The sequence below is a fragment of the Lolium rigidum genome, chromosome 7 (assembly GCF_022539505.1).
Source record: "Lolium rigidum isolate FL_2022 chromosome 7, APGP_CSIRO_Lrig_0.1, whole genome shotgun sequence".
Lineage (NCBI taxonomy): Eukaryota > Viridiplantae > Streptophyta > Magnoliopsida > Poales > Poaceae > Lolium > Lolium rigidum.
This window is the reverse complement of record NC_061514.1, coordinates 323,293,160-323,319,348: the sequence shown is the minus strand read 5'-3', so window position 1 is coordinate 323,319,348 and position 26,189 is coordinate 323,293,160. Positions and strand designations below refer to the sequence as shown.

The window sequence follows — 26,189 nt, the reverse complement described above, 5'->3', positions numbered from 1 at the left end:
AACGGAAGCAAAGCCATGGGCAGCGTTGTACTCACGTAGGGTTAGGTTCAGCTCGTGCTGCGCCCGGATGATGTCCTTGCCGTTCTCGAGCAGCCTCTGGCGCTGCGCCTCCAGCTCCGCCTGAGCCGCAGCTGGGTCGATGTTCTGCGCGATGGGCGTGGCGAGGACGCTCATCGCCGCTTGGAGCGGAGTTTTCGGTGGCGCTGCGGAGGTACCGGCATCCACCTGGTCGCGCTCGGTTGGCGGCTTGGCCGTGCGCGTGGACTTTGTTGCTGCAGCCGCATCAGCCGCAGCTCCCTTGCCGGCGTCGGTCGTGCCGATGACCAGCACCTCGACGCTGCCGGCGGCGTGGCCGTTAGAGAGCGCAGATCTTGGAGGGTCCGAGGCCACCAGCACCGGCGAGAGGCGCTGGCGCTCAGGAACGGTGCCGTAGTAGACGCGGAAGCTCCCGAGCTCGACGGTGTGCTTCTTCTTGGGGTACTTTCCGCTGCTGGCGAAGTAGCCGGTGTTGTCGTTGAGGTAGTCCATGCCGAGGACGCGGTCGACGAGGGTGGTGATGACGCGCTCGCCGTCGACGGTGAGGAGGCCCGCCCGAATGTGTACTCCAGCAAGCGCAGCTGCTGGCCCCACGGTGGGCGCCAACTGTCGTCGTGGTGAACGAGCAGATGCCATAGGATGGCTTGAGTTGGGGCCGAATGTGCGCTAGAGGATTCGGGGGAGGGTTTTGAGATGAGGTTGGATGAACTTCCGGATGCTTTCCTCAAGAACACAACCTAGGGTAGTGAAGCAAGAAGAAAGACACAAGGATGAACTCCGCTCCAAATCTTTCTCTTTATTGCTCTTTGGCGAATTACAGGTTTGTGCTTGTACCAAAGATCTGTCGTGCCCGTAATGGGGCTACCCCCTCTCCTTATATAACGGAGAGGTGGCTTGCGAGTAAGAAACCCTAATAGCTTGCTGACCAAGAAACCCTAATGGCATCCGGACAGCATCTAAAGGAATATTCTAGCATCTTACGACATCTTACGAGCATCTTTGACTAGACAAACTACTTTTACAACGTCTCCGTAGTCAAAAAGTGCGGCGCCGGCTTCTTTAACGACGAGGCTGACGCCCCTGGTCGCTTTTGGCGTCATCCTCCACTTTACATGTCAGGGCTCTGTTTAAAGTCACTTTTGCTTCGCTCATCCTTCGTCTTCTTGCTCCAGAGGAAAGCTTTAACCAGCTGTGCTGATACGCTCTCCCTCCGGCATCTTCAGTACCCGGTTCCGGCATACCCCTCTTGGGGATCCCGGCTTAGGTTCACTTGGCCGAATCTCCGGCTTCTTCCTCCGGTATCAATATTAAACCGGTATCTTGAGGGTCAAACCATCCGGTTTGGCATGCCTTTGGCATACCGGGGGTCATCCCCCCAACATATTCTAAGAAGACTCAAGCGTCTAAGCTTGGGGATGCCCAAGGCATCCCCTTCTTCATCGACAACATTATCAGGTTCCTCCCCTGAAACTATATTTTTATTCCATCACATCTTATGTGCTTTGCTTGGAGCGTCGGTTTGTTTTTGTTTTTTGTTTTGTTTGAATAAATGGATCCTAGCATTCATTGTGTGGCAGAGAGACACGCTCCGCTGTTGCATATGGACAAATATGTCCTTAGTTTCTACTCATAATATTCATGGCGAAGTTTCTTCTTCGTTAAATTGTTATATGGTTGGAATTGGAAAATGATACATGTAGTAATTGCTATAAATGTCTTGGGTAATGTGATACTTGGCAATTGTTGTGCTCATGTTTAAGCTCTTGCATCATATACTTTGCACCCATTAATGAAGAAATACATAGAGCATGCTAAAATTTGGTTTGCATATTTGGTCTCTCTAAGGTCTAGATAATTTCTAGTATTGAGTTTGAACAACAAGGAAGACGGTGTAGAGTCTTATAATGTTTACAATATGTCTTTTATGTGAGTTTTGCTGCACCGATTCATCCTTGTGTTTGTTTCAAATAGCCTTGCTAGCCTAAACCTTGTATCGAGAGGGAATACTTCTCATGCATCCAAAATACTTGAGCCAACCACTATGCCATTTGTGTCCACCATACCTACCTACTACATGGTATTTCTCCGCCATTCCAAAGTAAATTTCTTGAGTGCTACCTTTAAAATTCCATCATTCACCTTTGCAATATATAGCTCATGGGACAAATAGCTTAAAAACTATTGTGGTATTGAATATGTACTTATGCATTTTATCTCTTATTAAGTTGCTTGTTGTGCGATAACCATGTTTCTAGGGACGCCATCAACTATTCTTTGTTGAATATCATGTGAGTTGCTATGCATGTTCGTCTTGTCTGAAGTAAGAGAGATCTACCACCTTATGGTTAAGCATGCATATTGTTAGAGAAGAACATTGGGCCGCTAACTAAAGCCATGATCCATGGTGGAAATTTCAGTTTTGGACATATATCCTCAATCTCATATGAGAAAATTATTAATTGTTGTTACATGCTTATGCATAAAAGAGGAGTCCATTATCTGTTGTCTATGTTGTCCCGGTATGGATGTCTAAGTTGAGAATAATCAATAGCGAGAAATCCAATGCGAGCTTTCTCCTTAGACCATTGTACAGGCGGCATAGAGGTACCCCTTTGTGACACTTGGTTAAAACATGTGCATTGCGATGATCCGGTAGTCCAAGCTAATTAGGACAAGGTGCGGGCACTATTAGTATACTATGCATGAGGCTTGCAACTTGTAAGATATAATTTACATGATACATATGCTTTATTACTACCGTTGACAAAATTGTTTCATGTTTTCAAAATCAAAGCTCTAGCACAAATATAGCAATCGATGCTTTTCCTCTTTGAAGGACCATTCTTTTACTTTCATTGTTGAGTCAGTTCACCTATTCCTCTCCACCTCAAGAAGCAAACACTTGTGTGAACTGTGCATTGATTCCTACATACTTGCATATTGCACTTATTATATTACTCTATGTTGACAATATCCATGAGATACTCATGTTACAAGTTGAAAGCAACCGCTGAAACTTAATCTTCCTTTATGTTGTTTCAATGCTTTTACTATGGATTATTGCTTTATGAGTTAACTCTTATGCAAGACTTATTGATGCTTGTCTTGAAGCACTATTCATGAAAAGTCTTTGCTATATGATTCACTTGTTTACTCATGTCATATACATTGTTTTGATCGCTGCATTCGCTACGTATGCTTTACAAATAGTATGATCAAGGTTATGATGGCATGTCACTCCAGAAATTATCTTTGTTATCGTTTTACCTGCTCGGGACGAGCGAGAACTAAGCTTGGGGATGCTGATACGTCTCCAACGTATCGATAATTTCTTATGTTCCATGCCACATTATTGATGTTATCTACATGTTTTATGCACACTTTATGTCATATTCGTGCATTTTCTCGGAACTAACCTATTAACAAGATGCCGAAGTGCCGATTCTGTTGTTCTACTGTTTTTGGTTTCAGAAATCCTAGTAACGAAATATTCTCGGAATTGGACGAAATCAACGCCCAGGGTCATATTTTGCCACGAAGCTTCCAGAAGACCGAAGAGGAGACGAAGTGGGGCCACGAGGTGGCGACACCATAGGGCGGCGCGGCCCAAGCCCTGGCCGCGCCGACCTAGGGTGTGGGCCCCTCGTGCCCCATCCCACGTTGGAGGACGGCGCCAAATGCGGCACGGGATGGTCGACGGCGCCTCCCGTGTGGTCGACGGCGTGCAACAGGGCCAGCGGATGGGACAAGCATGATCGGCATCCTTTTGTAAATAGGTATAAAAGTCTTTTCCGAGTGTTGTTTAGAAACACTCGGTAAATATATCAGGAAACATTATTTGCTGTGTGTCTGAAAAAAGAACTTACGCTGTTAGCGATAGTTTAAGGAACGCCTGCTTTTTTTGCCGAGTACCATGGAAATATACACAGAAAAGAAACTTGGATGAAGATACTCAGCGAAGAAACTATGTCGATGTAAACTTTTCCCTGCCTTTTTAGCTATTCGCCGAGTAATTCTGGTACTCATGAAAGATTTCGTTTCCTGTAGCGAGGGTTTGTAGTACATCACACCGCAAGTTTCTCTTCGAATATTTACAAAAATTTACAAAAGGATATCGTTAGAATGACCACATCTAAGCTTCATGTTGGAGAGATAGATCACCAAATGATAGGACTGGCGTGTATCACGCCTTCTCTTGTTGTGTAGTCTTTATTTCTGATATATAAGACAAAAAATACATATTGGTTGGCGAATCAGATGGTCTGGACCATGGAGTGGATTGCCTAAGAGATATGGTCGTGCACCATGCCTTCCTTTGTTCTGTAGCAGAATCCTTGATAGCAAAACATATGAACTATGCGCTTGCAAGGTGAGGAAAAAACAAATACGAATATATCGTGAAAAATAAAGGCCGACTTCTCTCGGATGACTAGCATATGTAAGAAAATCTTTACACGTACAAAAGAGCCTCAAGAATATAACTTGTTTACGTTGTCGACGGGAAGCAAACAAGTCTTCTACCACATGTAGGTGATATGACATATGAAGGATTTTACTATCCTTGGATCAAAGAATGAAAACGAAGTGTACGTAGGAACATTCATAGATGAGCACAGGCGAATTTTTATACCTGCACCTAGTTATAAATATACACATTCGAATTTATACATGGACATATGTCTTTTCATATTTGTCTCTTTTAAAAAATGAAAAATTCAGAGTTTCAGAATTTTCTTTTTTACTACATATATAGAATATTGTTATTTCTCTCAGGAGCGCCACATGTCCTTTCAGCATGATATTTGCAGACGTGTCAAAGACGTGAACAAATGTGTGAAAATTCAAGTATTCTGATAATAAACTGCACACTTGCACCATTTTTTAAAACTATTATGAAAGAAATCACAGATATATTATGAGATGGAGTACGTATATTCAAAGCTTACGCACGAGATTCGCACAGTTAAGTGAAACGAACGGCTTAGAAGGCGACTGATAATTCCAATTTTTATAGCCGGTTGTGCTGGCCATAATTTAAATGGTTTAGATGTTATAACATATACAAGCAAAAAAATCATGCGGTCCTAATAGTTTTCAACAGTGAAGAAGGTTCTCTCTCTCTCTCTCTCTCTTTCTCTCTCTCTCCACTTCGATCTAGCCATGCTTCCGTATGCTACATGTAAAAAAATCAACAGTAAATATTTTCTTTTGGCTACATATAAATTTTGTCCGATCAAAACATGTATAAACTAATTCAAATGATTAACAAGTTCTAACTTTTTATCTACTTTCTCCAAACATACAGAAGCAAAAAAAATCGTGCGGTCCTAAAACATTTCAACAGTAAAAAGGTTCTTAATTATACATGCATGTATAGCTGTCCTCTTATTATCTATATAACCCCAGGCCATGGACATCCAGCAAGCACCAGAACCACCTCCATCCAGCCATGCTGTCTACTTTAGTTTCTGCTCTACTCCTTGTGGTCACCCTGACGGGCGTGCTGCCGTATGTGGCTTCTTCACGTGGCCACGTCGGGGTCCTCTCAGATGGGTCGCCGGGTGACCATCTCCGGATGATGGAGAGATTCCACGGGTGGATGGCCAAGCACGGCCGGTCATACCCGACCGTCGAGGAGAAGCTGCGGCGGTTCGACATATACCATCGCAACGTGATGTTCATCGAGGCCGCCAACCTGGACGGGAGGCTCACGTACACCCTCGGCGAGAACCAGTTCACCGACCTCACCCACGAAGAGTTCCTGGCTAAGCACACCAGCCGCCCTGTGGCACCGTCGGACCTTGTTAGGAACGAAGAGGAGACTGTGATTACAACTCGCGCTGGCGTTGTCGAGGAAGTCAAGTGCAAGGCTGCGCCTGATAATGTGCCTCATAGCATTAATTGGGCCGATCTAGGAAAAGTCACCGAGGTGAAGGATCAAGGCGAAATATGTGGTATGTGTTTCACAGATTTTAGGTCTTTTTACAAAAATAGGAAAAAAATACAGTAATTAATCAGATGTCATATGGAATTGAAAGTAGTAATACGACGAGTCCTCCAGTATACATTCCATGCAGATGCACTGGATATGAATCCTTAATTCAAGTGTGTGACGATTAAACGATCATGTTTGCAGGGGCTTGCTGGGCTTTTGCTGCAGTTGCCACTATCGAAAGCGCTTACGCGATTGCCAAGGGGGTAGAACCACCGGTTCTGTCGGAGCAGGAACTCATCGACTGCGACCAGTTCGACGATGGATGCAGAGTCGGACTCATGTCCAACGCTTACCAGTGGGTACAGAGGAACGGTGGAATCGCCAACGCCTCAACATACCCCTACCATGAGAGGCTACAAACATCTCAAAACAAGGAGAAGGACGGCACGTGTGAGGAAGCGAAGCTGCGGGAACACGCGGTCACGATCCGGCGCTACAAATATGTCACCGGGAACTGCGAGCAGCAGCTCATGGCGGCTGTGGCGGCACGGCCCGTCGCCGTCTTGTTTGACGCACATAACTACTGCTTCCAGCACTACAAGACTGGTGTGTACAATGGCATGTGCTTCGACGACGACGGCGAATTAGTCGGGCCGTGCACGTCAGACCACCTCACCCACTCCATGGCCATCGTCGGGTATTCCGGCAAGGGGGACGACGAGGAGAAGTACTGGATCGCCAAGAACTCGTGGGGCGACACTTGGTGGGGAGAGCAAGGCTACGTCCGGCTGAAGAAGGATGTGGCTGACCCCAGAGGACTCTGCGGCCTTGCAATTGAGCCGGTATACCCTCTAGTCTGATGTGATGACATCCAGCTAGCGAACTGAACGTGCCTGCCTGCATCCTACGAAAATGGCATTCACGTATATATGTTTGGATTGCTATGGTCGGATAGGCCTACTATACTCTATGCTACACATTTTCCTGTATTTTACCTCCCATGCGATAAGACACATGTCATTTAGGCATCACTATCTACTGAATAAAATGGATGAATAATAATACAATTTCTTATCCTCTTCTGTTTTTGAACAAGAGGCATTTTTATTACTTTAAGAATATTTTACAGAGAGCAATGTGAACAGAGCCACGTTGATTACAGAGATTTCATTGACCTGTTGATGGACATAAACGTTCCCAGGCTGAATATTTTGTGCCAATCTGCCCCGATGATGGGCTTTAACATTAGAACTCCTGTGAAGATATAAGATTCTGCTAGCCTAGAAGGAGCTGCTTCTCTGAATATCTGCGAAAAGTTTCTTAATTGAACAGTGCCTTGGCGCCATGGTAATGTCATTACTGGCTGCTGCTAACGCCAATACTAGGCAATCAGTGTAGAACTGAGGCCCTTGCAGTTGCAGCTATTGCATCTCTGCTAGCTTGGTGGCAAGAAGAAAACCGAAAACTTACAGCCTGTAGAGGTGTAGACGCAGGAGGGAATAGAGCCGAGACAAAGAGATGGCTGCAATCTTGACTTGTCATTGTCCATCTGGATGAAGACACCGATGCCGGCGGAGCTCGGATCTTCTGGAGATTGCCCCCTCCCACCCCTTCTCCCCAGTGCCCCATGTCGCTCTCGCGGGGCCGACATGGGCGGCAACCTAAACCCTAGCCGCCGCCACCCCTCTTCCCATCCTCCTCCCCCTCGCCGTCGCAGGAGGACACCATCGCCACCCCTCTTCCCATGACGGCCGCGGGGCTCCTCCCGCTGTGCTTGAAGAGGGTTTCTTGGGATATTTGGAAGCATAGAATGAATGTACTTGGAGTGGAAAACTGTCCTTTTGGTTGGCAGGGGCAATATAAGGAACATGTTGGAGAATGCATAGTCATACTTTTTACTCATGGCTTCATAGGACCTATGGATTTGGCGCACTTTTTTGCGATGGTTGGTTCACATAATGACATATGAACGTTCTACAATGCTCTCCAGTGATCTCTAAAGTTCTCATAGGCAACACTCCAGATGTCCAGTTTGAAATCAATATCCACCAATATAACAAGGGGTATCCAAATGATAGTATCTATCAAGCTTGGTATACAATTGTGAAGACAATCCGGAAACCCACAGACCAGAAACATGCCAGGTGCTCGAAAGGATGTGGAGCATTCATTTCATGTTCTCCAATCTCATTGGGGAATTGTCGGCATCCAGGCAGAATGTATAGGGAGCGTCCAGTGGGGGTGATAACTGCTTGTGTGATCATGCACTACATGATTGTTCAGCCTGAGAGTGATGATTTAGTCTATGACTAAGATTGTGAATTTCATGGCGAGTTGGTTGCGCCTGCAGGTGGGCTGTCATCGTTTCAAGAGTTTCTCCATGTGCATCACGAAATTTGTGATCAGGGAACTTACTTTCAACTTCGAAACATTTCGATCACGACATGTGGAACCATGTAGGAAACCCTCCATGGGCATGTTGTCCCATTTTAGTCGAGTATCTAAATTTCATATTTTTTGATGGTGAATTATATTTGTTGAATTTTTGTTTATAAATAATTGATGTTCATATGGCCAAATGATGAAGGTTGCAAAAAAAAATGTGTCAGTGCGAACAAAGGGTGGTTGATTTGTGTGTGTGTGTGTGTGTGGGGGGGGGGGGGGGGGGCAACCACCAACCCGTGGAAGACATGGGATGGACACCAAAATGGACCAAATCGAACACAATATGTGTCTTAAATGGGCAGTCGCATAAGAGATTTTTTTTTGGTAACCCTAAGGTACCTCCAAAGATGAAGATTTTCTTGTGAAAACCTAGTAGAGGGAGACTTTCATCCGGCCACAACCCCTCGAACACACTTTGCTCTCTTTGTCTCTCTTTGTGGGGAACTTGAAAGATGCAATCATATTACTTTCTTTTGTTCCATAGCCAGATTCATTTGGGCATGGGTTAGAGAATTTATGCACTGTGATTGGAACCCGACAAGGGCTGGCGATTTCCTAGCCATTGCTCAAGGCCTCTTGGGCTTCTTCTAGTCTAGTTTGGTTCACCTTTGGGGCCCAATATTGGCCCCTTTGAAATATTTGCAATAGAGTAACTATTGAGGGAAAGATCATGGGTAACCACTGGTGGAAAAAGGTCCATTAGTCGCGGTTCGCAACCTCTATTAATACCGGTTGCGCAACCGGGATTAAATATGCGGGACTAAAGGCCCCCCCCCCCTTAGTCGCGGTTGCTTACGAACCGCGACTAAAGGCCCGTCCACGTGGGTGCCAGGCGACCGTTGGGGCGGAGGACCTTTAGTCGCGGTTCTTCTGGCCAACCGCGACTACAGGCCGCCGCAGGTTTAGGGTTTTAGCCCCCCTTCCCTAAACATGGTTTCTTTTTAATTTGTATTGTTTTATTTCTTTTGTGTTTTATTTTAGTTTTGAAGGAGTCTCACATATTCTACGGTACTAGTACATACATGCATATGAATGTACAATTTCAAACAAATTTGAAATTAGAACCAAAAAGAATTCAAGAGGAATATACAATATATATTCAATATCATCGGATGACCATATACAATTTTGAACAAGTTTCCATACATAATTTAATACATATGAAGTTCTACGTCCTCTACATAGTGTTCTCCTTTAGGATCGATGACTTCCCTCGTGAACCATCCAGCTAGTTCCTCTTGAAGTGGTCGGAAGCGAGCTTCTGGAGGTTATTCCTCTTCTCATTGTTATCACACGGAACCCGCTCAGAGGTGTATCTCCAGATCATCTCACAGACATAGTATCCACATAGATTGGTCCCCGCTGGCTGAATATCCCCACCATTCATAGCCATTGACCTTTTAAATTGTAGCTCTTTTTTGAATTCACCTACCGTTTCATCTACGAACCATCTCCAAACCCTACGAGGCAAAGAAAATTAAATGAACAAGAGAGTTATTAGTTACTTGATATTAGGAAATGAACGAAATAGGCCGATCGATATAGAGTGCAAATGAATGAAAATAATTACTTCTGCATCATTCTTCTCATGTCGGCCCAAGGCTTTGCATCCATATTCAGAGAGTCGTGGACGAGAACTGTGGATTCGTGAAATTTAATTACTAGCAGAATCCAGTGGAACCTGCGGACACGATACATGCATAGTCATGCATAACTCATCGATTAGCCACATACCATGCATGGAGTAAACAAAAGAGAATGTGCTCAAGAAAGAAACACTCACCCAAAATGGTAAGGAAATAGAATATCACTTTTGAGTTCCTGCTTTGAAAGAAACCGCCACAGGTCTTCCTCCACGTCGGCGGGGTGATTTTTTAACACATATCCATTAACGATTTGTGGGTCAATGAACCCAACATCATGGATGTTCCTTATTCTGCATTCGCTAAGCTTCATTCTGCATAATAGCTGATAACCCACAAGTATAGGGGATCGCAGCAGTCTTCGAGGGAAGTAAAACCCAAATTTATTGATTCGACACAAGGGGAGGTAAAGAATACTTATAAGCCTTAACAACTGAGTTGTCAATTCAGCTGCACCTGGAAAAGCACTAGTAACGGGGGTGATGTGAAAGTAGCGATAATATGAGAGCGATAGTAACAGTAACTCAGCAGCGAGTAATAGTAACACGGAGGTAATGGCACCGGAAGATAGTTGATACTACTTCCAATGACATAGAGAACAAGTATATAATAATGAGAGATGGACCGGGGTTCCCAGCTATCTTCACTAGTGGTAACTCTCCAATAACAAGTGTTGGGTGAACAAATTACAGTCGGGCAATTGATAGGATTGATAAAGCATTAAGAAAGAACATCAATTCATTAATCATGTAGGCATGTTTTCCAATTATAGTCGTACGTGCTCGCAATGAGAAACTTGCACAACATCTTTTGTCCTACCAGCCGGTGGCAGCCGGGCCTCTAGGGAATCTACTCGGAAATTAAGGTACTCCTTTTAATAGAGCACCGGAGCAAAGCATTAACACTCCGTGAAAACATGTGATCCTCACATCACCGCCATCCCCTCCGGTTGTCCCGATTTCGTCACTTCGGGGCCTTTGGTTCCGGACAGTGACATGTGCATACAACTTGTAGATACAATCTAAGCAATAAGTATAAAGCTTAAATCTAAGATCATGCCACTCGGGCCCTAGTGACAAGCATTAAGCATAACAAGATTGCAGCAACAATAACTTCACAAACTTTATAGATAGACAATCATAACGTAACAATCCATCGGATCCCGACAAACACAACACCGATTACATCGGATGAATCTCAATCATGTAAGGCAGCTCATGAGATCATTGTATTGAAGTACATGGGGGAGAGAATACCAACTAGCTACTGCTAGAACCCGTAGTCCATGGGGGAACTACTCACGGAGCATGATGGAGGCGATGGCGTTGATGGAGATGGCTTCCGGGGGCACTTCCCCATCCCGGCAGGGTGCCGGAACAGAGACTTCTGTCCCCCGAATTGGAGTTTCGCGATGGTGGCGGCGCCATAGTAACTTTTCTGGAGTTTCGTCAATTGGTACTGCGTTTTTAGGTCGAAAGGGGTTTTATAGGCGAAGAGGCGGCGCAAGGGGGCACCTGAGGGCGCCTCACCATAGGCTGGCACGGGCCCAGGCTAGGCCGCGCCGCCTTATGGTGTGGTGGCCCTCTGGCCCCTCTCCGACTCCCCTTCGGTGTTCTGGATGCTTCCGGGAAAAATAGGAGGTTTGGCGTTGATTTCGTCCAATTCCGAGAATATTGCCCGAACAGCCTTTACGGAACCAAAAACAGCAGAAAACGAGAACTGGCACTGTGGCATCTTGTTAATAGGTTAGTTCCGGAAAATGCATGAAATCATCATAAAGTGCAAGCAAAACATGTAAGTATTGTCATAAAACAAGCATGGAACATCAGAAATTATGGATACGTCGGAGACGTATCAGCATCCCCAAGCTTAGTTCCTGCTCGTCCCGAGCAGGTAAACGATAAAAAGAATAATTTCGTAGTGACATGCTACTTACATAACCTTGATCATACTATTACAAAGCATATGAAATGAATGAAGTGACTCAAGGCAATAATCTATAGTTGCTAACAAATAGATAACATATAGCAAAACTTTTCATGAATAGTACTTTCAAGACAAGCATCAAAAGTCTTGCACAAGAGTTAACTCATAAAGCAATAGATTCAAAGTAAAGGCATCGAAGCAACACAAAGGAAGATATAAGTTTCAGCGGTTGCTTTCAACTTTCAACAAGCATATCTCATGGATAATTGTCAACATAAAGTAATATGATAAATGCAAATAAGCAAGTATGTAAGAATCAATGCACAGTTGACACAAGTGTTTGCTTCTAAGATGGAAGGAAGTAGGTAAACTGACTCAACATAAAGTAAAAGAATGGCCCTTCGCAGAGGGAAGCACGGATTAAATCATGTGCTAGAGTTTTTTAAGTTTTTGAAATCATATAGAGAGCATAAAAGTAAAATTTTGAGAGGTGTTTGTTGTTGTCAACGAATGGTAGTGGGCACTCTAACCCCCTTGCTAAACGAGACTTTCAAAGAGCGGCTCCCATGAAGGACGTTATCTCTACCAGCAAGGTAGATCATCCCTCTTCTCTTTTGTTTACACATGTACTTTAGTTTTTATTTATGGATGACACTCCTCCCAACCTTTGCTTACACAAGCCATGGCTAACCGAATCCTCGGGTTCCTTCCAACAATCTCATACCATGGAGGAGTGTCTATTTGCAAAATTAAGTTGCTTACTCGATGAATCGAGCAAAACATGTGAAGAGAATTATTAATGAAGTTAATTAATTGGGGCTGGGAACCCCGCGCTGACTCTTTTTGCAAAATTATTGGATAAGCGGATGAAGCCACTAGTCCATTGGTGAAAGCTGCCCAACAAGATTGAAAGATAAAACACCACATACTTCCTCATGAGCTCTAAAACATTGACACAAATAAGAGATAGTAAATTTTGAATTGTTTAAAGGTAGCACATGAAGTATTTACTTGGAATGGCAGGAAATACCACATAGTAGGTAGGTATGGTGGACACAAATGGCATAGTGGTTGGCTCAAGGATTTTGGATGCATGAGAAGTATTTCCTCTCGATACAAGGCTTAGGCTAGCAAGGCTATTTGAAGCAAACACAAGTATGAACCGGTACATCAAAACTTACATAAGAACATATTGCAAGCATTATAATACTCTACACTTGTCTTCCTTGTTGCTCAAACACTTTTACCGAGAAAATATCTAGACCTTAAGAGAGACCAATCATGCAAACCAATTTTAACAAGCTCTACGGTAGTTCTCCACTAATAGGTTTAAACTACATGAAAAAACTTAATCATGATCTACTTGAGAGCTCAAAACAATTGCCAAGTGTCAAATTATCCAAGACATTATGAGGCATTTTCTGTTTCCAACCAAATAAAAATAATTATTGTAGCTTCCAACTTTTATCATTGAACATTAAAAGTAAAACGAAGAACAAGCGTTCATATGAAAAAGCGGAGCGTGTCTCTCTCCCACACAAGGATTGCTAGGATCCATCTTTATTCAAACAAAAACAAAAATTAAAGCACACAGACGCTCCAAGTAAAGCACATATGATGTGACCGAATAAAAATATAGTTTCAATAGAAGAAACCTGATAAGTTGATGAAGAAGGGGATGCCTTGGGCATCCCCAAGCTTAGACGCTTGAGTCTTCTTGAAATATGCAGGGATGAACCACGGGGACATCCCCAAGCTTTGACTTTTCACTCTTCTTGATCATATATCATCCTCCTCTCTTGACCCTTGAAAACTTCCGTCACACCAAACTTCTCATAAACTTCATTAGAGGGGTTAGTACTCAAAAAATTTGAATCCACCTTGGTCCTGTAGTGACACATTGCAAGAACTCAATAAAACATTAGCTACAGCTCTCCACGTCTAGAAAACCTCGCTTAAAGTCCACAAGAGACAATGCAAAAAACAGAGACAGAATCTGCCAAAACAGAAGAGCCAGTAAAGACGAATTTTAAATAAATACTTCCGTTGCTCAAATCAGAAAACTCAAAACTAATGAAAGTTGCGTACATATCTGAGGAACACGAACATAAATTGGCATATTTTTATGAGTTACCTACAGAGAAAACAGCCCAGATTCGTGACAGATAGAAATCTGTTTTTGTGCAGAAATCCAAATCTAGTATCAACCTTCGATTAGAGGCTTCACTTGGCACAACAAAACACAAAACTAAGACAAGGAGAGGTTGCTACAGTAGTAAACAACTTCCAATACACAAATATAAAACAAAGTACTGTAGCAAAATAACACATGGGTTATCTCCCAAGAAGTTCTTTCTTTATAGCCATCAAGATGGGCTCAGCAGTTTTAATGATGCACTCGCAAGAAATAGTATTTGAAGCAAAAGAGAGCATCAAAAAGCAAGTTCAAAACACATTTAAGTCTAACCCACTTCCTATGCATAGGAATCTTGTACACAAATAAATTCATGAAGATCAAAGTAACAAGCATAAGAAGATAGAACAAGAGTAACTTCAAAATTTTAAGCATATAGAGAGGTGTTTTAGTACCATGCAACTTTCTACAACCATATTTTCCTCTCTCATAATAATTTTCAGTAGCTTCATGAACAAACTCAACAATATAACTATCACATGCAGCATACTTTTCATGATCCACAAACTCATAATTTTTATCAATCTCAAGAATAGTGGAATCCAAACTTTCAAACTCACTTTTATCAATAATATAACAAGATGAATGATCAATCTCAAAAGATATGGGACACATAGATAACGTCAAGAACTCTCCAATCCCATTTTCATTAGTAGTACAATTAATATTATCAAGTAACATAGGACCATCATCTAGAGCTTTATCATAAACATTTGCCAAGAAAAATTCTTTAGTACCATGCATTTCGACATCAGGCACAAACAAAGCATTATCATAAGATTTATCAAAGTAGCATGGATTATCATATATAACAGTAGCATAATTATTCTCACAAGTTTTACTTATAGGAAATATTTCAAGAGAATCCACAGGAACATAACATTCAACCTCTTTCGGTAAGCATGGAGGACAATCAAATAGTGTAAGAGACAAAGAGTTACTCTCATTTGAAGGTTGGCATGGGTAGCTAATCCATTCTTCCTCCTTTTGTTCATCAGTCTCCTCTTCTTTTTCATCCAATGAGCTTTCAGGTTCATCAATTTCCTCCTCTTTTTCATCCAATGAGCTTTCAGGTTCATCAATTTCTTCTTCCACCGGTTCCTGCAAATTGTGAGTGCATTCTTGTGCATTAATGAGTCTCTCTTTATAATCAATGATATAAGGATTATCACTGTAACTTTCATTGAAAAAATTAAGGATAGAAGAGACATAATCTTTAAGGTCCTTACAAACAGCACAAGTTTCATAATTCTTAACCATGAAGGATTCTATCTCAGAGGCTCCCATAAATACGACAAATTGTTCTACCTCTTCGAACCCATAATGAATATAGCAATTCCGATTATAGTTCTTAATAAAAAATTCCTCACTAAAGCCACATTGAAATTTAAGATGTTTAGTGTCCTGTTGAGAGCAACAGTTTATATCATGGCGTTTAAGCAAGATTTTAGCCATTGTATTCAATTTTTCTATCACAGCACTCATTACTTTACCAGTTCTCGATTCTCTATAATTATTATAACATTCTATAAGCTCCAAGTAGGTTGTTGGTTCTCCCATAACAACAGTTTTTAATTTTTAGGTTTTTCAAATTTTTATGGATTTTTGGGTATATGAGTAAAACAAGACAAAAAGAAACTAGACAAAAGTAAACTAAGCAAAATAAAACTAGACAGAAATAAACTAAGCACAAATAAACTAGGAAAAAGTAAACTAAGCAAAACAAAATAAAATAAAACAGAGAGAGGTAGAGTGTACTCCCCAGGTGAACTTATGAGTAGAGCTATGCCTCCCCGGCAACGGCGCCAGAAAACAGTCTTGATAACCCACAAGGATAGGGGATCGCAGCAGTCTTCGAGGGAAGTAAAACCCAAATTTGTTGATTCGACACAAGGGGAGGTAAAGAATACTTATAAGCCTTAACAACTGAGTTGTCAATTCAGCTGCACCTGGAAAAGCACTAGTAACAGGGGTGATGTGAAAGTAGCAGTAATATGAGAGCAGTAGTAACAGTAACACAGCATCAGTAATAGTAACACAGAGGTAATGGCACCAGAAGATAGTTGATACTACTTCCAATGACATAGAGAACAAGTATATGATGATGAGAGATGGACCGGGGTTCCCAGCTATCTTCACTAGTGGCAACTCTCCAATAACAAGTGTTGGGTGAACAAATTACAGTCGGGCAATTGATAGGATTGATAAAGCATTAAGAAAGAACATCAATTCATTAATCATGTAGGCATGTTTTCCAATTATAGTCGTACGTGCTCGCAATGAGAAACTTGCACAACATCTTTTGTCCTACCAGCCGGTGGCAGCCGGGCCTCTAGGGAATCTACTGGAAATTAAGGTACTCCTTTTAATAGAGCACCGGAGCAAAGCATTAACACTCCGTGAAAACATGTGATCCTCACATCACCGCCATCCCCTCCGGTTGTCCCGATTTCGTCACTTCGGGGCCTTTGGTTCCGGACAGTGACATGTGCATACAACTTGTAGATACAATCTAAGCAATAAGTATAAAGCTTAAATCTAAGATCATGCCACTCGGGCCCTAGTGACAAGCATTAAGCATAACAAGATTGCAGCAACAATTGAAGGAGATATGCCCTAGAAGCAGTATGGATGAAGAGGTTCATTGTAGAGCTCGGTGTGATTCCTAGTGCATTGGACCCATTAATCATTTACTGTGATAACATGGATGCCATCGCCAATGCACAAGAGCCAAGGTCACACAAGAGGCTGAAGCATATCAAGCTGCGTTACCACTCGATTCGCGAGTACATCGAAGATGGAGAAGTAAAGATTTGCAAAGTACACACTGATCTGAATGTAGCGGATCCGTTGACTAAAGCTCTCCCTAGGGCAAAGCATGACCAACACCAGAATGCCATGGGTGTTAGGTATATTACAATGTAATCTAGATTATTGACTCTAGTGCAAGTGGGAGACTGAAGGAGATATGCCCTAGAGGCAATAATAAAGTGGTTATTATTTATATCTTGATGTTTATGATAAATGTTTATATATCATGCTAGAATTGTATTAACCGAAACATTAGTACATGTGTGATATGTAGACAAACAAGAAGTCCCTAGTATGCCTCTTAAACTAGCTTGTTGATTAATGGATGATTAGTTTCATAATCATGAACATTGGATGTTATTAATAACAAGGTTATATCATTATATGAATGATGTAATGGACACACCCAATTAAGCGTAGCATAAGATCTCGTCATTAAGTTATTTGCTATAAGCTTTCGATACATAGTTACCTAGTCCTTATGACCATGAGATCATGTAAATCACTTATACCGGAAAGGTACTTTGATTACACCAAACACCATCTGCGTAAATGGGTGGCTATAAAGGTGGGATTAAGTATCCGGAAAGTATGAGTTGATGCATATGGATCAACGATGGGATTTGTCCATCCCGATGACGGATAGATATACTCCGGGCCCTCTCGGTGGAATGTCGTCTAATGTCTTGCAAGCATATGAATGAGTTCATAAGAGACCACATACCACGGTACGAGTAAAGAGTACTTGTCGGGAGACGAGGTTGAACAAGGTATAGAGTGATACCGAAGATCAAACCTCGGACAAGTAAAATATCGCGAGACAAAGGGAATTGGTAATGTATGTGAATGGTTCATTCGATCACTAAAGTCATCGTTGAATATGTGGGAGCCATTATGGATCTCCAGATCCCGCTATTGGTTATTGGTCGGAGTGAGTACTCAACCATGTCCGCATAGTTCACGAGCCGTAGGGTGACACACTTAAAGTTGGATGTTGAAATGGTAGTACTTGAATATGGAATGGAGTTCGAATATTTGTTCGGAGTCCCGGATGAGATCCCGGACATCACGAGGAGTTCCGGAATGGTCCGGAGAATAAGATTCATATATAGGATGTCATTTTATGTGAAATAAAATGTCGCGGAAGGTTCTATGGAAGGTTCTAGAAGGTTCTAGAAAAGTCCGGAAGAAACCACCAAGGAAGGTGGAGTCCACATGGGACTCCACCTCCATGGCCGGCCAACCCTAGATGGGGAGGAGTCCCAAGTGGACTCCTCCATAGGAGGCCGGCCACCCCCACATGGGAGGTGGAAATCCCACCTTTTGGTGGGAGTCCTAGTTGGGCTAGGTTTCCCCTCTTATGGAAGGTTTTGGATCGGGTCTTATTCGAAGACTTGGACACCAACACTTGGGGATCCACCTATATAATGAGGTGCCAAGGGAGGGGGCCGGCCACCCCAAGACCACAAGCCGGCCACCCCAAGACCACAAGCTGGCCGCCCCATTGAAGTGGCCGGCCACCCCCTCCCAAACCCTAGCCGCCCCCCTCTCCTCCATATCTCCCGCGTAGCTTAGCGAAGCTCCGCCGGACTTCTTCACCGCCACCGACACCACGCCGTCGTGCTGTCGGATTCAAGAGGAGCTACTACTTCCGCTGCCCGCTGGAACGGGGAGGTGGACGTCGTCTTCATCAACAACCGAACGTGTGACCGAGTACGGAGGTGCTGCCCGTTCGTGGCGTCGGAACCGATCGTGATCAAGATCTTCTACGCGCTTTTGCAAGCGGCAAGTGATCGTCTACCGCAGCAACAAGAGCCTCATCTTGTAGGCTTTGGAATCTCTTCAAGGGTGAGACTCGATACCCCCTCGTTGCTACCGTCTTCTAGATTGCATCTTGGCTTGGATTGCGTGTTCGCGGTAGGAAAATTTTTTGTTTTCTATGCAACGTTATCCTACAGTGGTATCAGAGCCGTGTCTATGCATAGATGGTTGCACGAGTAGAACACAATGGTTTGTGGGCGTTGATGCTCTTGTTATCTTTAGTTTGAGTACTTTGCATCTTTATGGCATAGTGGGATGAAGCGGCTCGGACTAACTTTACATGACCGCGTTCATGAGACTTGTTCCTCGTTCGACATGCAACTTGTATTGCATAAGAGGCTTTGCGGGTGTCTGTCTCTCCTACTATAGTAAAGATTCAATTTACTCTTCTATTGAAAACATTAGTATCAACGTTGTGGTTCATGTTCGTAGGTAGATTAGATCTCTCTCGAAAACCCTAAACCACGTAAAATATGCAAACCAAATTAGAGACGTCTAACTTGTTTTTGCAGGGTTTGGTGATGTGATATGGCCATAATGTGATGATGAATATGTATGAGATGATCATTATTGTATTGTGGCAACCGGCAGGAGCCTTATGGTTGTCTTTAAATTTCATGTTGAGTAGTATTTCAAAGTAGTTGTAATAGTTGCTACATGGAGGACAATCATGAAGACGGCGCCATTGACCTTGACGCTACGCCGACGATGATGGAGATCATGCCCGAAGATGATGGAGATCATGTCCGTGCTTTGGAGATGAAGATCAAAGGCGCAAAGACAAAAGGGCCATATCATATCACATATGAACTGCATGTGATGTTAATCCTTTTTATGCATCTTATTTTGCTTAGATCGTGACGGTAGCATTATAAGATGATCCCTCACTAAAATCTCAAGATAATAAAGTGTTCATCCTTAGTAGCACCGTTGCCAAGACTTGTCGTTTCGAAGCATCTCGTGATGATCGGGTGTGATAGAATCAACAAGTGCATACAACGGGTGCAAGACAGATTTTGCACATGCGGATACTAAGGTGGCCTTGACGAGCCTAGCATGTACAGACATGGTCTCGGAACACGTGATACCGAAAGGTAGAGCATGAATCATATGGTTGATATGATGAACACTTTGAGTGTTCGCCATTGAAGTCACACCTTTTCTCGTGATGATCGGGCTTAGGTGCGGTGGATTTGGTTCGTGTGATCACTAAGACAATGCGAGGGATATTGTTTTGAGTGGGAGTTCACCTAGATTTTTAATTATGTTGAATTAAAATTTGAACTCAATTTGTCATAAACTTAGTCTAAACTATTGCAAATATATGTTGTAGAGATGGCGTCCCCAATCAATTTTAATCAGTTCCTAGAGAAAGAGAAACTTAAGAGCAACGGTAGCAACTTCACCGACTGGTTCCGTCATGCGAGGATCTTCCTCTCGGCGGAAATCTGCAATTTGTGCTTGATGCACCGCTAGGTGACCCTCCTGCTGAGAAGATGAATCCGATGAAGTAAAAGCTGTTTACGCGACTCGGAAAACTCGGTACTCTCAAGTTCGGTGTGCCATCCGTGCGGTCCGGAATCCGATCTTCAAAAACGTTTTGAGCACCACGATCCTCATGAGTTGATGAATGAGCTGAAAGCTATATTCGAGACTCATGCGGCCGTGGAATGCTATGAAGCATCGAAACATTTCTTCAGCTGTATGATGGAAGAAGGCAGCTCCGTTAGTGAGCACATGCTCGCCATGACCGGGCATGCGAAGAAACTCGGTGACTTGGGAATAGTGATTCCTAACAGGTACGGGGATTAATCGTGTCCTTCAATCAACGCCACCAAGTTACAAGAACTTTGTGATGAACTACAATATGCGAGAACATGAACAAGGAGTTACTCGAACTCTTTGGCATGCTAAAAGCTCGCTGAGATTGAGATCAAGAAAGAGCACCAAGTGTTGATGGTCAACAAGACCACCGGTTTCAAGAAACGGGGCAAGTCTAAGGGAAAATTCAAGAAGGGTGGCAAGAAAGCTGCCACGCCTCCTATGAAACCTAAGAACGGCCCTAAGCCCGATGCTTGAGTGCTATTACTGCAAGGAGAAGGGAAACTGGAAGCGTAATTGCTCGAAGTATCCGGCTGATCTAAAGAGCGGCCTTGTCAAGAAGAAGAAAGAAGGTATATCTGATATACATGTTATAGATGTTTATCTCATTGGTTCTCGTACTAGTACTGGGTATTTGATACTTGGTTCGGTTGCTCATATCACGTAACTCGAAACGGGAACTAAAGAATAAACGAAGACTGCTGAAAGATGAAGTGACGATGCGCGTTGGAAATGGATCCAAAGTCGATGTGATCGTTGTCGGCACACTTCCTCTACATCTACCTTCGGGATTAGTTTTAAGCCTAAATAATTGTTATTTTGTACCCGCGTTGAGCATGAACATTATATCCGGATCTTGTTTAATGCAAGACGGTTATTCATTCAAGTCCGAGAATAATGGTTGTTCTATTTTTATGAATAATATCTTTTATGGTCGAGCACCACAAAAGAATGGCTTATTTACGTTAGATCTCGATAGTAGTGATACGCATATACATAACATTGATGCTAAGCGAATTAAATTGAATGATAATTCTACTTATATGTGGTACTTGTCGTCTTGGTCATATTGGAGTGAAACGCATGAAGAAACTCCATACTTGATGGATTACTTGAATCACTTGACTTTGAGTCACTTGATAGATGCGAAGCATGTCTAATGGGAAAAATGACAAAGACTCCATTTTCTGGTATGATGGAGCGAGCTACGGACTTATTGGAAATCATACATACCGATGTATGTGGACCAATGAGTGTAGCATCGCGCGGTGGTTATCGTTATGTTCTAACCTTCACGAGATGATCTGAGTAGATATGGGTATATCTATTTCATGAAACATAAATCCGAAACTTTCGAGAAGTTTAAGGAATTTCAAAGTGAAGTAGAAAATCAACGTAACAAGAAGATCAAATTTCTACGATCCGATCGTGGAGGTGAATATCCGAGTTATGAGTTTGGCATGCATTTAAAGAAATGTGGAATACTTTCACAATTGACACCGCCGGGAACACCTCAACGAAACGGTGTGTCCGAACGTCGTAATCGAACTCTCTTAGATATGGTTCGTAGTATGATGTCTCTTACTAAGTTGCCGTTATCATTTTGGAGTTATGCATTAGAGACAGCCGCATTCACTTTAAATAGAGCACCATCAAAATCCGTAGAAACGACACCGTATGAATTATGGTTTAATAAGAAACCTAAGCCGTCGTTCTGAAAGTTTGGGGTTGCGAAGCCTATGTAAAGAAGTTACAACCGGACAAGCTAGAACCCAAAGCGGAGAAATGCGTCTTCATAGGATACCCTAAGGAAACTATAGGGTACACTTTCTATCACAGATCCGAAGGCAAAATCTTTGTTGCTAAGAACGGAACCTTTCTTGAGAAAGAATTTCTCACTAAAGAAGTGACTCGGAAGAAAAGTAGAACTCGATGAGATTGATGAATCTATACTCGTTGATCGAGTAGCGCAGATGCCGGAAGTTGTACCTGTACCGCCTACACCGGCAACAGAGGAAGCTAATGATAATGATCATGAAACTTCGAACGAGGAAACTACTGAACCTCGCAGATCGACAAGGGAACGTGCCACTCCTGATTGGTATAATCCTTGTCTAAATGTCATGATTGTGGATAACAATGATGAGGACCCTGCGACGTATGAAGAAGCGATGATGAGCCCAGATTCCAACAAATGGCAAGAAGCCATGAAATCCGAAATGGGATCCATATATGATAACAAAGTATGGACTTTGGTAGACTTACCTGATAGCCGAAAGGCTGTTGAGAATAAATGGATCTTCAAGAGAAAAACAGATGCTGATGGTAATATTACTGTCTATAAAGCTCGACTTGTCGCAAAGGGTTTCCGACAAATTCAAGGAGTTGACTACGATGAGACTTTTTCACCCGTAGCGAAGCTAAAATCTGTGAGGATTTTGTTAGCAATAGCTGCATTTTTCGATTATGAGATTTGGCAGATGGATGTCAAAACGGCGTTCCTTAATGGAGACATTGAGGAAGAGTTGTATATGGTACAACCCAAAGGTTTTGTCGATCCTAAAAATGCTGACAAAGTATGCAAACTTCAGCGTTCAATCTATGGACTGAAGCAAGCATCAAGAAGTTGGAACCGACATTTTGATAAGGTAATCAAAGACTTCGGGTTTATACAGTGTCATGGAGAGGCCTGTATTTACAACAAAGTGAGTGGGAGCTCTGTAGCATTCCTGATATTATATGTAGATGACATATTATTGATTGGGAATGATATAGAACTATTAAGCGATGTTAAAGGTTATTTGAATAATAGTTTTTCAATGAAAGACCTTGGTGAAGCATCATATATATTAGGCATCAAGATTTATAGAGATAGATCAAGACGCCTAATAGGGCTATCACAGAGTACATATCCGGACAAGATTCTAAAGAAGTTTAGAATGGACGAAAGTAAGAAAGGGTTCTTACCTATGTTACCGGGCAAGGTATTGAGCAAGACTCAAGGACCGGCTACGGCAGAAGAAAGAGAAAGGATGAGTAATATCCCCTATGCCTCGGCAATAGGATCTATCATGTATGCCATGCTATGTACTAGACCGGATATAGCACATGCTGTTAGTTTGACTAGCAGATATCAAAGTGATCCAGGAATGGAACACTGGACAGCGGTCAAGAATATCCTGAAGTACTTGAAAAGAACTAAGGATATGTTTCTTTGTTATGGAGGTGACCAAGAGCTCGTTGTAAACGGTTACACCGATGCAAGTTGGAACACCGATCCCGATGACTCTAAGTCACAATCGGGGTACGTGTTTATATTGAATGGTGCTTGCGATGAAGCTGGGCAAGCTCGAAGCGAGTGCACGGTGGCGAAGTCTTCAACGAGAATCGAGTACATAGCGGCTTCGAGGCTTCATCGAAGCGGTATGGATGAAGAGGTTCATTGTAGAGCTCGGTGTGGTTCCTAGTGCATTGGACCCATTAATCATTTATCGTGATAACATGGATGCCATCGCCAATGCACAAGAGCCAAGGTCACACAAGAGGCTGAAGCATATCAAGCTGCGTTACCACTCGATTCGCGAGTACATCGAAGATGGAGAAGTAAAGATTTGCAAAGTACACACCGATCCGAATGTAGCAGATCCGTTGACTAAAGCTCTCCCTAGGGCAAAGCATGACCAACACCAGAATGCCATGGGTGTTAGGTATATTACAATGTAATCTAGATTATTGACTCTAGTGCAAGTGGGAGACTCGAAGGAGATATGCCCTAGAGGCAATAATAAAGTGGTTATTATTTATATCTTGATGTTTATGATAAATGTTTATATATCATGCTAGAATTGTATTAACCGAAACATTAGTACATGTGTGATATGTAGACAAACAAGAAGTCCCTAGTATGCCTCTTAAACTAGCTTGTTGATTAATGGATGATTAGTTTCATAATCATCAACATTGGATGTTATTAATAACAAGGTTATATCATTATATGAATGATGTAATGGACACACCCAATTAAGCGTAGCATAAGATCTCGTCATTAAGTTATTTGCTATAAGCTTTCGATACATAGTTACCTAGTCCTTATGACCATGAGATCATGTAAATCACTTATACCGGAAAGGTACTTTGATTACACCAAACACCACTGCGTAAATGGGTGGCTATAAAGGTGGGATTAAGTATCCGGAGAGTATGAGTTGAGGCATATGGATCAACAGTGGGATTTGTCCATCCCGATGACGGATAGATATACTCTGGGCCCTCTCGGTGGAATGTCGTCTAATGTCTTGCAAGCATATGAATGAGTTCATAAGAGACCACATACCACGGTACGAGTAAAGAGTACTTGTCAGGAGACGAGGTTGAACAAGGTATAGAGTGATACCGAAGATCAAACCTCGGACAAGTAAAATATCGCGAGACAAAGGGAATTGGTAATGTATGTGAATGGTTCATTCGATCACGAAAGTCATCGTTGAATATGTGGGAGCCATTATGGATCTCCAGATCCCGCTATTGGTTATTGGTCGGAGTGAGTACTCAACCATGTCCGCATAGTTCACGAACCGTAGGGTGACACACTTAAAGTTGGATGTTGAAATGGTAGTACTTGAATATGGAATGGAGTTCGAATATTTGTTCGGAGTCCCGGATGAGATCCCGGACATCACGAGGAGTTCCGGAATGGTCCGGAGAATAAGATTCATATATAGGATGTCATTTTATGTGAAATAAAATGTCGCGGAAGGTTCTATGGAAGGTTCTAGAAGGTTCTAGAAAAATCCGGAAGAAACCACCAAGGAAGGTGGAGTCCACATGGGACTCCACCTCCATGGCCGGCCAACCCTAGATGGGGAGGAGTCCCAAGTGGACTCCTCCATAGGGGCCGGCCCCCCCCACATGGGAGGTGGAAATCCCACCTTTTGGTGGGAGTCCTAGTTGGGCTAGGTTTCCCCTCTTATGGAAGGTTTTGGTTCGGGTCTTATTCGAAGACTTGGACACCAACACTTGGGGATCCACCTATATAATGAGGTGCCAAGGGAGGGGGCCGGCCACCCCAAGACCACAAGCCGGCCACCCCAAGACCACAAGCCGGCCACCCCAAGACCACAAGCTGGCCGCCCCATTGAAGTGGCCGGCCACCCCCTCCCAAACCCTAGCCGCCCCCCTCTCCTCCATATCTCCCGCGTAGCTTAGCGAAGCTCCGCCGGACTTCTTCACCGCCACCGACACCACGCCGTCGTGCTGTCGGATTCAAGAGGAGCTACTACTTCCGCTGCCCGCTGGAACGGGAGGTGGACGTCGTCTTCATCAACAACCGAACGTGTGACCGAGTACGGAGGTGCTGCCCGTTCGTGGCGCCGGAACCGATCGTGATCAAGATCTTCTACGCACTTTTGCAAGCGGCAAGTGATCGTCTACCGCAGCAACAAGAGCCTCATCTTGTAGGCTTTGGAATCTCTTCAAGGGTGAGACTCGATACCCCCTCGTTGCTACCGTCTTCTAGATTGCATCTTGGCTTGGATTGCGTGTTCGCCGTAGGAAATTTTTTTGTTTTCTATGCAACGTTATCCTACAACAATAACTTCACAAACTTTATAGATAGACAATCATAACGTAACAATCCATCGGATCCCGACAAACACAACACCGATTACATCAGATGAATCTCAATCATGTAAGGCAGCTCATGAGATCATTGTATTGAAGTACATGGGGAGAGAATACCAACTAGCTACAGCTAGAACCCGTAGTCCATGGGGGAACT

The 26,189-nt window shown here is 43.1% G+C and overlaps 1 protein-coding gene across 1 annotated transcript; it reads left to right on the top strand.

Moving 5' to 3' along the window:
• The first annotated feature begins 5,479 nt into the window (after positions 1-5,479).
• On the top strand, positions 5,480-6,983 carry LOC124678892 (macrodontain-1-like). The gene is made up of 2 exons (XM_047214746.1): positions 5,480-5,990; positions 6,173-6,983. Exons 1-2 carry the CDS (start codon positions 5,486-5,488, stop codon positions 6,829-6,831), a joined length of 1,164 nt encoding a protein of 387 aa, XP_047070702.1. The 5' UTR covers positions 5,480-5,485; the 3' UTR covers positions 6,832-6,983.
• The last annotated feature ends 19,206 nt before the right edge of the window (positions 6,984-26,189 follow it).

Excerpts from the sequence above, each read along its gene's own strand:
- LOC124678892 (XM_047214746.1), top strand. The coding sequence starts at position 5,486 with ATGCTGTCTACTTTAGTTTCTGCTCTACTCCTTGTGGTCACCCTGACG. Across the intron at positions 5,991-6,172 it reads GGATCAAGGCGAAATATGTG|GGGCTTGCTGGGCTTTTGCT; the intron begins GTATGTGTTTCA and ends TCATGTTTGCAG.